This window comes from Mytilus trossulus, chromosome 14, assembly GCF_036588685.1.
Source record: "Mytilus trossulus isolate FHL-02 chromosome 14, PNRI_Mtr1.1.1.hap1, whole genome shotgun sequence".
NCBI classification, from domain to species: Eukaryota; Metazoa; Mollusca; class Bivalvia; order Mytilida; family Mytilidae; genus Mytilus; species Mytilus trossulus.
In genome coordinates this window covers 15,626,429-15,639,935 of record NC_086386.1, presented here as the reverse complement: position 1 = coordinate 15,639,935, position 13,507 = coordinate 15,626,429, and the positions used below count along the sequence as shown (strand labels likewise).

The following is a 13,507-nucleotide window of genomic DNA, read 5'->3' as shown; positions in this document are numbered from 1 at the left end:
TTTCATCATATATGTAATCAACTTTTAATGCAGTCTTTTAAATTGTTATTTGGATGGAGAGTTGTCTCATTGGCACTCACACCACATCTTCCTATATCTATTACACGGACATACTTAGCACTAACATTTCATTTATAGGAGATCAAAGTGGCAACATCATTAATATTATAAAAGCAGTAGTTAAATTTAACGAAAAGATGGCCAATTTTACAATCAAATGAATAGAACATTTAAATACTATGACCTTGAACTATCGAGGTAGTGTACGTTTTTGGGCTTGTGTGGTCATGGAAACCCCAAAATGAACTATTATGTAATATATTTTTTTACATATCTACAAAATGGCTTAAAGGAAATGTAAACATTGGCATAAACTTGAAGTTCCAACTTGACTCTTTCTTACGCCATTCAGAAGAAAATGCTAATTAGGACCATGTTGGCAAAATTGATAAAGATCACAAGCTTCATATAAAGTTGTTTTGGTCAGGTGTCGAAGATTCAATTACATACTTTCTGTGTACTCTATTTGTTGTTATGCATGTTTTTTTTCAACTGTTAAGATTAATTGCATTTTTGACATATTACTAGATTTCCTGTCCTTTTACTGATGCATAGACAACCAGTTGCTCCGCAGGGCGTAGCTTTATACGACCGCAGAGGTTGAACCCTGAACGGTTGGGGCAAGTATGGACACAACATTCAAGCTGGATTCAGCTCTAAATTTGGATTGTGATTAAATAGTTGACACAGCATAGGTTTCTGACACAGAATGAATGTGTTCTAATGAACTTAAAATTTTTGTTTTCTCTTAGAGCAATTCACGATGCTGTTGAATATTAATCCTCTCAAAAAAAAGTTTGAAGAAATTTTCTTTTTATTTATGAAATTTCAAATGGGAAAAATTGAACCCTATTTTTTTAATCACATCCCCCTTTCCCTTATTCCAAAACTAATCTCAATTAAAATTTCTAATGGAGTTTGCAACAATTACTACTCATTTAAATAAATCATAAAATATTAAGATGTAAAAAAAAATGCTTGTTATCACTGAATGGTAAAGATTATTTTAATTTATCAGTTGGTAGAAAAAAGTGAATATACATTGTATATTGTATATAACAAAGATTTAAGTTGATTCTGGACAAAGAAAAATAACTCCAATTAAAAAAAATTCTTGCTATTGCACAATATTGTGCAATTAGATATTTCTTGCTTACTATTCTGGACAAAGAAAGATAACTCTAATTAAAAAAAAAATTGGCTATTTCACAATATTGTGCAATTAGATATTTCTTGCCATTGCACAATACTGTGCAATTGAAAAGACTTGCTATTGCACAATACTTAATATAATAATTTTAGATCCTGATTTGGACCAACTTGAAAACTGGGCCCATAATCAAAAATCTAAGTACATGTTTGGACTCGGCATATCAAAGAACCCCAAGATTTAAATTTTTGTTAAAATCAAACTAAGTTTAAATTTGGACCCTTTGGACTTTAATGTAGACCAATTTGAAAACAGGACCAAAAATGAAGAATCTACATACACAGTTAGATTTGGCATATCAAAGAACCCCATTTATTCAATTTTTGATGAAATCAAACAAAGTTTAATTTTGGACCCCGATTTGGACCAACTTGAAAACTGGGCCAATAATCAAGAATCTAAGTACATTTTTAGATTCAGCATATCAAAGAACCCAACTGATTAATTTTTTGTCAAAATCGAACTAAGTTTAATTTTGGACCCTTTGGACCTTAATGTAGACCAATTTAAAAACGGGACCAAAAGTTAAGAATCTACATATACAGTTAGATTCTGCATATCAAAGAACCCCAATTATTCAATTTTGATGAAACAAAGTTTAATTTTGGACCCTTTGGGCCCCTTATTCCTAAACTGTTGGGACCAAAACTCCCAAAATCAATACCAACCTTCCTTTTATGATCATAAACCTTGTTTAAATTTCATAGATTTCTATTTACTTATACTAACGTTATGGTGCGAAAACCAAGAAAAATGCTTATTCGGGTCCCTTTTTGGCCCCTAATTCCTAAACTGTTGGGACCTAAACTCCCAAAATCAATACCAACCTTCCTTTTGTGGTCATAAACATTTTGTTTAAATTTCATTGATTTCTATTTACTTAAACTGAAGTTATTGTGCGAAAACCAAGAATAATGCTTATTTGGGCCCTTTTTTGGCCCCTACTTCATAAATTGTTGAAACCAAAACTCCCAAAATCAATCCCAACCTTTCTTTTGTGGTCATAAACCTTGTGTCAAAATTTCATAGATTTCTATTGACTTAAACTAAAGTTATAGTGCGAAAACCAAGAAAATGCTTATTTGGGCCCTTTTTGGCCCCTAATTCCTAAAATGTTGGAACCAAAACTCCCAAAATCAATACCAACCTTCCTTTTGTGGTCATAAACCTTGTGTTAAAATTTCATAGATTTCTATTCACTTTTACTAAAGTTAGAGTGCGAAAACTAAAAGTATTTGGACGATGACGACGACGACGACGCCAACGTGATAGCAATATACGATGAAATTTTTTTCAAATTTTGCGGTCGTATAAAAAATTAAAAAGGAATGTTAAATTCTACAGACATCTCTACAAATATCATTTTAAAACAATTCAATTTTAGAGCAAATAAGGTCCCCAATCCTAACCTTACCCTTTCATTTACACTATATTTATCTTTTTTGTTTGTGGGAAATAGAGACTGGAATTTTCCTTTCGTTTCAAGACATGATAACAAATTGATACTCTTCTAAAAGGCAGTATTTATTTCATGATCACCAAGCTAATTTGTAAACTTAACATTTCATTGATTCTGTATATTCTGAATGAAATTTACAGTAACAAATGTCAGCTTTGACATCCTTGACCATTCAGAATCAAACATTACTCAAGACATACACTGGCCGTGTAATCTGACTTGACCTTTATACACAATTCCTACAGGGTATAATTTAGATTAGCCATAAAGCTTCATACAAATTTTGAATGTCCATCATATAAAACTGTGATGGTTTATTTTTTAGTGTCTTGCCAGAGTGGGCCATCAGGTGCAAAAAGCGTCATTTTTGACGATTTTTCGTTCTTTCTCTTTACCCAGAAGACCCAGGGATGCTGGTAAAGGTATCCACCTGTAGCCTGCATGTAGAGTGGACCCTAGTTAAGGAATTGACCGGGTTCAGCAGTCTACAGAAGGTCATTTGGACCAAAAATACTGAATTTCACGATTTTTGCCCATTTTTGACTTCAAATGGACACAAAATCGGAAGAAGTTGTTTCCTATGCATATTTCAATAATAATAACGATCAGTAGTTATATGGCCGTGGGTTTGCCCTATTTTTGCATTTTTTATGTGTCTGAACTTCCTGAGTAAGATACAGATGTGAAGCTCAACCCTCCAGAAAACTGAGTTTTAGCCAATTTAAATTTTCCAAGTCTGTATTTGTGCTCAAAATGCTACTTATACATGAGAAATGTGAATATGAATAGCCTCAGGTTGACGAAACATGCATAGCTTTTAAAATAAGTATCATAAAGTGGACTTCTAAAATTACGCCATTGGAGCCAAATAACGGTTATTTGGGTACGCCTGTCATATGACGGTCACCGCATGGTAAGGGTTAATCTATATCAATAACAATATAAAAGTTACAGTGGATGGACAGATGATAATTGTATAAATAACTTATTTAGTATACCCATCATGTTCTTTGTTTTTGTATTGTTATTTGAAAAGGTACAGGAAGTGTGACAACATGACTTTTTTCCTGGTAAATCTGCCTTGACAATCAAAATCTACAATAGCTGTAAGGCTCATCAATAAGTCAAATGTTTTCAATTATGGTTTCTTCTAAACTTTTCAACATCATACGATTAATCAATGGCAGAAAACCCATGAATTCTATAAATATATAATAACAAGATGAGAAGTTTAAAGTTTTTAATTTGACATTTCAGTACAAAATCTTCATGATATTAGCACCACAACAAATTGTTTCATAATAATAAATTTTCATAATATATGGCCACTTCAAACTAAAGTTAGAAAAAATATAATTCAAAAATTGTTAATTTCAAACTTTTCCCCAAAATAAAATATTTATGTCTTTTACCTTAATATAATAAATTGTAAAAAAAAACATCAGAAAATAAGGAGTAGCAAATAAGAAATTGCAAAGTAATCCCACTAGATTTTAGACATTGACAAACAAGAATGTGTCCAAAGTACACAGATGCCCCATCTGCACTATCATTTTCTATGTTCAATGGACCGTGAAAATGGGGTAAAATTTCTTATTTAGCATTTAAATTAGAAAGATCATATCCAGGGTTTCCGCTGGCGGTCGCCATTTTAGCAATTTGCGATAAAATAATAATTGTGGCGATAAAAATTCGTCATTTGCGAAAGAATTTGGCGAAAGATATATGTAGAACGATTTATTTTCCTCCATCTTGTTTATTTACTTTTTTCAAGTTTCTTTGACTTAACACGTTCAGACAATACTCGGAATTCACCTTGACCTCATTAAGGTTTGGACAGAAAAACAATAATCAGCTGATTGCATTTTATAGCTATCGACAACAAAGGACTATTAATAAAGGTGTTGATTGAGTTGTTTGACAAAATGATATGGTTAAATGGCTTCTGCTAAATGTCACATACAGAATTTATTTACCACTTTGCGACGCACGTGTTTGAAGCAAACTTTTGACGTCTCCTCTGCTTTTAAAGATAATTGAGATAAAGCTGTTGTGACGAAAAATGTTCAAAAGCAAGGAAAATCTCGGAAACACTTTAATTATCCATTGACTTAAATAGAGGTAATTGATTAGAGAGACTACTTTAAAGTTGTTTGAGTGACATACGTGTTTCAAGCATAGGTATACGTCTCAACTTTTTCATTTACGATGTTCAAAAAAAGAAAACTGTCGTTATGAAGAAATCTATCCAAAAGGTTGACTCAAATGAGAGTAGCCCTTCAATAATGACTACACATGAAACGAGAGATCAATTTCATGTGATAAAAGCTTTTGTTTTGATGTAAAAAACACTGTTTAGTACAAAAGGGAACATCAGTATTTTTCTTTTAAAGAAACTTTCCATACGAACTATACTGATATTATATAATCAAAACATGATGTCCATTAATTTTGTTATATTCCAGGACTTATATCTTAATTCTTTATTATTAAAATTATAGTGGGCCAATCAATTAGAAAAGTTGTTTTAAATACAATGAATATTTTTCCCTTTTACATTAAAAAATCAACTTTCGTTTTAAAGTAAATGTTTATATAATTAGTGTTTATTCATTAAAATGTAAATTTTAAAATAAGTTTGAGAGCATAATGCTAGACACAATCATCCTATTTAAGGAAAAGGGGGGGGTGTAGAAAAAAAGGTAAATTTTAAACGAAAAATGTAGTTATGTTATTTGGCGAAAAAAATAATAAAGTGGCGAAAAAAATATTGTTTTGGCGAAAGAGGTGGCGAAAGAAATAATTGACCCAGGGGAAACCCTGATCATATCAAAGGGAACATGTGTGCTGAGTTTAAAGTTGATTGGCCTTCAACTTCATCAAAAACTACCTCGACCAAAAACTTTAACCAAAAGCGGGACAGAATAGAGGACAAACAAAAGGACGAACAGACCAGAAAACATAATACCCATAAATGGGGCATAAAAAATCTAACTAGTTACTTACAATAAAAATAAAGGTTTAAGTCAACCTGGAAGTACCTGTCTGGCAGATCTGAAAATAATCTCCACTCTAATAATCATCATTATAATCGTTCAGACAAATATTTGATCATTCCCTTATACTTAAGCGGAGTAATATGCAATATATATTAAGGACGGATGAATAGATGAACCAATTGGCAGACAAGTGTATTACATAGTACCATTATAGGAGGGGTCCTGATCCCAAAATCCAGGGCTTTAAAACAAGAAATTCCGAGGTCTTTAATTTAAACATATTTAAATTCTGACATCCCGAAATTGGAGAAAAAAAATTCCCGGATCCCGAAAGGGTCGATCCCAAAATCCTGAGCTTAAAAACACTGAATGCTGAAGTCCAGATAAAGGTCCTACCCCCCTCTCATGTAACATCAACAGGGTTAACAAAACATTACTTTGGAATTTCAAAAGTAAGAAATTTATGTGCCAATTGAAAATTAATCAACAAAACGTTAACAATCACTTGATGGGATTTAACAATATATGTTTCTATTTTTCATGTACATTTGAAAAACACAAAACCTGGAATATATTAATGTATAAAACTGTCAACATAAAATATCACAGACAAGCATGAAATAAATAAATAAATATGTACAAAATATCAAAACAAATGGAATGTTAACACAATAATACAATTACTGTTCTTGATATCTAAGTAATACACACTAATCTCATTAAAATGTGTAAATATTTTTCAAAAATATAATTTTTGGTCAAAGATAGGAATTAAATAACATCAACTGGTTTAATAATCGTGCCATCAACAGATGTAAAAGAAAAGAGAAAAGACATTTTTGTACTTATTTAGCTTATCAGGCATATACAAGATGTACAAAGGACTATTGATATAATATAAGGGAGTATTGTATCAAAGATAAACACATTTTCAAACTCTGACCATGCAAGATTCTCATGTGAAGTCAAGTTGGAAGTATATTTTCTATAGGGACAGAACAGATTTATTTGCCTCTGATAATGCTTACAAAGTTCATAAACTATCTTTAGTGCAAAAGACAAAATTATCTATCGATCAACGATACTTTTGGTTTGTTTTCTTTGTTTTGTTTGTTGAGTATGATATTTGGATTTTACTTCAAACATTTTAACAATAAAAAAGTTTACTTTGTATTTACAGTCTTTTACTAATAGATTGCCATGAATATTTTGTGATAATGAAATAAAACTAAATTTATAATTTATATGAATAATTGCTATGATAGTGATTTGTGACTAATTGTACGATGATAACATTAATACTGTAATTCTGATGGCAAGATTAATGAAAATGATTAAATCATCTTTCACACACATATTGCAGTTTAGATGTTATATAACTGAACCAAATTGGTATTCTAATAATATGTCTACTATCATGGGGAACTTCACTGATATTTTTCAAGAGAGAACAAATTCAGTATATTGTATTAGTCTTAGGTTCATAGTGAAGATTAGGAGGTTTTCTAAATGTGTATTTTTTAATTTCCTTTTCTATTTCAAGGATATCATCCACTAACATCAAGGTCTTTTCAGTGATGTGATCAAGTAGGGAACCCAATAATTGACTTGTATCATAATTAACCAGATAACATTTTTTAAATGTATGATAGTCTTTCATACATTTTTTTAACTGCTCTATATGCCAGCCCTGCCAAATCATTGTGTTCAGGACACAGACATTCACATACAATGAAGACAAATGGATTTGCGTTTTGATTCTGTGATGCATGACTAGAATGTAAAAAAAGCTGTGAAAATTAATTTAACTATTGCTAATGAAATGTGATATGGCCTTTGGAAATTCTTAACGTTCAACCCTGAAAATAATCTCAACAACCCTTTATCTTAGTAAACAGACAATTACCAACAATATGTTGATGCAATTAATGAAATGTTATACTGGATGAAACTGCTTCAGTCTCTGTATCATAGTTTAAGATATCACAGAATGAGTTCAATGAGGCTTGATCTTTCCCTGAAAACATCGATAATTGAATGGAAATTAATTTCTATGGTTTATCCATATCCTATTAAATGTTTGGATATGGACTATTTTCTTTTCTTTTCAGCGAACAAATAACATTATCATTAATTGGTGTCTGTTTATCCATTTTTCTGTGTAAGATTATATCAATCCACTGTTAATCTCATGATAAAGATAATCCTGTGTCAAGTTTAAATGCCATCTCTATTGCTGTCTGAGGTATGGATTCATGGAAACAAACATACATCTCTTTTTCATCTGGAAATTTTCTTCTACAAAAGTAATATAGGTTTTAAATTTGAGATCTTTTTCTGTATGATTTCAAGCCTTTCAAAATGTTTTGATGAACGATTTCAGTGATACAATATTCTTTCCAAATTAAGAGGTTACACATTCAGGGGTAAGGGGTTCCTATTTTGTACAAGTATAAATATCATGTTTCTAAAGAATAACTGAACAGAAGAGCGTATGTGTAACGATTTGAAATAGAGATGCATAGATTGCATAATTGAAGCTTGCATTTCTACTGAAAAACAGTTTTTTATTGAGTAAATTGTTAACAGCAAAAAAGCCATAAAACTTTGACTAATTAAAAAAAAAAAAATAGTTTTTGCTGGTGCCTGTTACTCTCATACATACAAATATTAGAGAATTTATATTTTCTTCTTTGGTTGGTTTGTTGTCTCTCTAACACATTCCCTATTCTCACTTTTAAATTATAGCGTTTCACAAATCTAAAGAGTGAAGTGTTTGTATCTATTCAAAATGAATCAATAGAGAAAAGCTAAAATATCGTTTTTGAAAAAAACAAAGTTACTATTATCATTTTTCTGGTACACACTGATAATCTATCTAGAATACTTACCCTACAACCCAATATGTCAGAGACAATGGTGGAGGTTGTTTTTTACTGTTCTCTAAATGCTGAGGTATCACACAGGTAAACAAAACACCTTGTTCTTTTACATTAGTAAAAGATGTATCTTCTCCATATTTCTTTGGTTGGTCTACTTGTTTTGTCTTGAATCAAAGAAAATGAATATAATAAAAAAAGAAATCATTTTTGTCATGTTTTGGATATTTTGTCAGATTTTTGCAAACCTCTGGTTTTATCCATTTAAATGCATTGAAAAAATTTGCCCGGTAACCCCCATTTTTCTTTTTCAAATTCTTAACATGTATAATGATAAGCCATCTGTAGAATTATAAAATTTTAATTACTTTTTAACAATTTTTGAGAACTTTAAATTGTCAATGATAAAGCTATGAAAAGTCAAGAGAGAATATTTTCCCTCCAAAATTCTAATGGCTCATAATTTATCTTGAAAACAAGCACGATGACCTATATATTTTTTTTTGCTTTTTGGATTCCTTTATTAATTCCTTATCAATATAAACTAGTGTTTTGAAAAGTTAATTACTTTGAAACTGAAAAGCGAGCTCCCTTAAGTATATCATGTTTAATCAAGTTTTGCTTATCACTAAATATCTGTGACTCTATTCACAAAAACTTGTATGATTTAAATTTATCGTAAGTTATACTGAAATGTATATGACTTACAAGTAATTTTACTTTTATAAGTATTTGTGAAAAGAACTGCAATCTTGTAGCCTTATATGGTGGAAGGAACACACATAAATTGAGAAATGTAAGAATTATATGAAATCATTCCTCTCTTACAAGTGCAGATGAATGACAATGCAATTATCATAGTCATGGATAAAGGTTCTTTCATATGACACCATCTGAACTTAAATTTCTATTGAACTGAAGTTTGGTTGCATGAAATCTTGTAATTCATTTTAGATACTTATTTTCGGAGTTAAAGTTCTGTGTATTATAAACACGATAAAAACCATATACCAAAAATTTTATTACATAAAAAATGTGGCATTTTCTTTTAACATCAAGTATCATAGGCTATTTTCATACACGTGAAAACATTTTCTGTGAATACTGAATATATGCTTACCTTGTTTTTTCCAGCCTGTTGAAAGACATTGCGTATATGTAGACAAGCTGTATAGAAGTGGTTGAGTATAACTTCCTGTAATGCCCCGTTCACTACAGACATTTCCTGTTGTGTAGGAGATATGTATGTTCCTTCAAACTCATTTATACTGATGAAGTGAAACAGACAGTTATCTACTCCTCGTGTTAATCTGAAGAAGAAAAAAACCACAAATAGAGTTTGTCGTAAAAATTATTTACAACATTACAAACACTGTTGATGTGTTATAAATAGATAATGAACACATAAAATTTCTTATTTTTTTTGTATTTAAACTGGAGTGTGCAATGCATTTGGGGAGTAGATAGAAAGTTCTATTGATACATGTTTTCCAGTCTAAAGTGTTTAAAAGTAATTATATTCAGTTGTTTATGATGAACCAATCTAGATATAATTATTCCAACTATCATTAGTCATGCCGGTCAAATGCCTAAAAATTTAAACTTGGAATTTTTATTGAAAATTATTTTTCTGGCACCTGCTGTTCTCATGTATATAATTGTTTGAGAATTCATGTATGTTGGATAAAAGGTACCTCGAGTGAACAAAATGTGTTTATTTAGCTGAGACCAATTTTTTTCACATTTTCTAATTGGTATGGAAGATCCCATTTGCTAGTGATAATGCCAAATACACTCATCAGATACTGTGATTTAATTTTCCTGAAATATGAATTCTTTTCAAAATTCTAAAACACTGTAAATATCAAATACATTAAACTGATACCAATCAAATTACAAGATATAACCAGGGCTTTCCCTTGAAATTGTAGTAGAAGGCTAAATTAAAACTATAGGTGGCTGAAATCATGCCTTCCGGAAAGGGATCTGGCGGCCGTCTACCGGCTACTTTAGAAAGCCCTGTAATACATGTTTATAAGTGATGATCACTCTTGTTAGGCATTGTATTATCTTGCTAATTGGATAATAGCAGTTTAAAAGTTACTCACCTGATATGTGAGATCTCATCTCCCTGAGATAATACAACATGTGGAATACTGGTGATATCAAATACAGAGCCAGCTTTTGTCATTTTTGCCTGAAACCAGAAAAAATGTTATTCAAATTTTGTTTTCAACATATGGTTTATGTCAATGTAATTTGAGCTGTCCCAGGAATGTTAGTAAAAGGAATTCAGAAAGCACTTTTTATTTCATGTAAAAAAATTAAAAGAATATTTCATATGTCAATAAGATTGAAACTTAGCAATATTAGTTTTAACCTGACCAAGATTTCAATTATTTATTCATATCTGATTTTTTATATACAACTATATACCTTATTACTAATGCCAACACTGCCACTACTTTCCCCTGAATCATTAGAACCATACGACAGCTTGCTGCCTTGACGTTTCATCACTGGAGTAGAATGTTCACTGCCACCACCTTTACCTACGATGTCGTGGTCATCGTGTGCTGTAAAATACATAATGTATAGTTGTAGGTAATATTTACGAGATGATATTTTTGTACAAATAAAAATATCCCATTAGAGTCTCAAATAAGCTAAAAGGATTAAAGAATACTTAAAAAAATAAAAACAACTTTTTTTCTCTTCATAAATTTTCACTTTTAAACAACACATCATGAATGAATAGACCACTTTCGAGTTCATTCGTCACCTGAAAACTCCTCAATTAGACACGCCTTTGTGACATCATTTACCAGAAAGAGGGGATCACCTGTATCCCTGCACTATCAACATTTATCAAGCGTCTTAGTGATCGTCATTGTGCAGGATAAACTAGAAATAATGGTTGTTCTGTAGGTACTTAATCACAAACCCCTAATGACAGCAGTGCTGATTGTCAATTAGTAGGATTTAGTTTGCCAAATAAATTGTGCAAAATAGTATTAAAATTTTCCAACCACTTGCTCTATATTGGAATGGAAAAGACGACGCATGAATGATGTTCACTAAAACCAGAGTTTTTGACGGAAATGCATCAAATCGAAAGTTGTCTATTGTATGAATTCATCAGAAAACTGCCAGTATTTTCCATTCTATAAATGATATTATTTATTTAAAAACATTGACTTTTAATCTAATTAAAGCAAAAAAAATTGCAAGGAAATGCACCTTTCTCTGCACATTCTTGCTTTGTTTTAATGGAAATCCAATGAAAACATCTAATATATATATTTTAAATGTGAAAACAAATTAATTGACTGGTTAAGCATATCATTGCAACCAATGTTATAAATGTGCTTACAATTCTTGGAAGACAATCTTGATTTCTGTGGTGTTATAATAATATTTTCATCTTTCTTTTGTTTATGACCAGTAATGACAGAATCTGCACAAGACAAACATGGACCTTTAGAGATCTTCGATAATCTGTAAAATAAAATGTTTGTTTCAGAGAATAAAACCTCAATTAAAAATAAAAACAAGAATGTGTCCCAAGTACACGGATGCCCCATCTGCACTATCATTTTCTATGTTCAGTGGACCATGAAAATGGGATAAAATGTCTAATTTGGCATTAAAATTAGAAAGATCATATCATAGGGAACATGTTTACTAAGTTTCAAATTGATTGGACTTCAATTTCATCAAAATTTCTACCAAAATTTTTAACCTGAAGTGGGACAAACGCACAGACCAGAAAACATAATGCCCATAAATGGGGCATAAAAAGGATGATATATTCAGTGATTGTCAAGTTTTAAATTTATTTATGTATTTTCTTGTGGTCAAAGCCTTTGACCCTTGTTCCATATTTTCATTTTAAGCAATTAAAACAAATCATCTAATGTGGCAAGGATGAGTATTTTGTTTGTATATAACAAAATTATGTTAAACATCAAAATAGCAAAATGTAATGTTTTGAGTGATTTAGGGACCAATACACTTGCAAATTTTGTAGGTGCTTCCTCTATATATTAGAGGTTATACTTATTCATTTACTGTTTCAAATATATTTGTTCTTAGGACAAATACAGAACAACAGTCTTACCTGTGTTCAATACTCTGTGTCATTGTAACTTCATCTGCTTCAAACTGTAACAATGTAGCTTTAGCCTGACTGACAATAAATGGGTGTGGTCCAGGATTTCCCTTCTGTGACCTAGAACAACCTCCTGCCTCCAACAATGTGCATAAAAGAAACTGTTTCTGTAAAAATAGTTAAATGAAATGTTAGACAAAGACTGATGAGATTTTTAACTTCCAGAAAAAATAAATTAACTTATAACTTTGTATAGGTATAGAATTCTGGATTACGAAAATTCATAAGTGAAACAGATTCACCACCCTCTTTAGTGCAGTACTTCTCCACTTTTGATTGTTTAATTTTAAATATTCACAAAACTCAGTTAGCCTCAAGTTTCAAATATGAATATAGAGGAGAAATATAATTTCACACTCGATGCATAGGTAAAATCTATGTATACATTATATCTTCTATATTTGATTTTTTTATATTTGCAATAAGACCACTCAGGTCTAAGTAATGCATGTGATGACGAAATGTTTACATGATGAGATCACCACTTAATAATGTTTGAATTTTTAATAAAAACTATAATGTACTTAATATTCTTTCTTTCAGTAGTTTAAAAATCTAAATTAAGCATTCTGGTAATTAAAATTTTAAAGATTAAGAGTTGTGGTTAAATCCAATATCTAAATCAAAACCAAAACAATGGCACATTACTGTCTAAACAGTATTTGTACCCATTTATAAATGTTACCAATAAATCTTTTAATTCCAAAAATGCCATGTCTTGGCCACTTC

The 13,507-nt window shown here is 30.7% G+C and overlaps 1 protein-coding gene across 1 annotated transcript; it reads right to left on the bottom strand.

Moving 5' to 3' along the window:
- Positions 1-5,414: 5,414 nt before the first annotated feature.
- Positions 5,415-13,493, bottom strand: LOC134697511 (protein inturned-like). Its single transcript, XM_063559789.1, has 8 exons — positions 13,464-13,493; positions 12,728-12,885; positions 11,981-12,105; positions 11,044-11,183; positions 10,716-10,804; positions 9,728-9,917; positions 8,620-8,774; positions 5,415-8,026 (listed from the first exon to the last, which is right to left on the bottom strand). Exons 1-8 carry the CDS (start codon positions 13,491-13,493, stop codon positions 7,918-7,920), a joined length of 996 nt encoding a protein of 331 aa, XP_063415859.1. The 3' UTR covers positions 5,415-7,917.
- Positions 13,494-13,507: the final 14 nt, after the last annotated feature.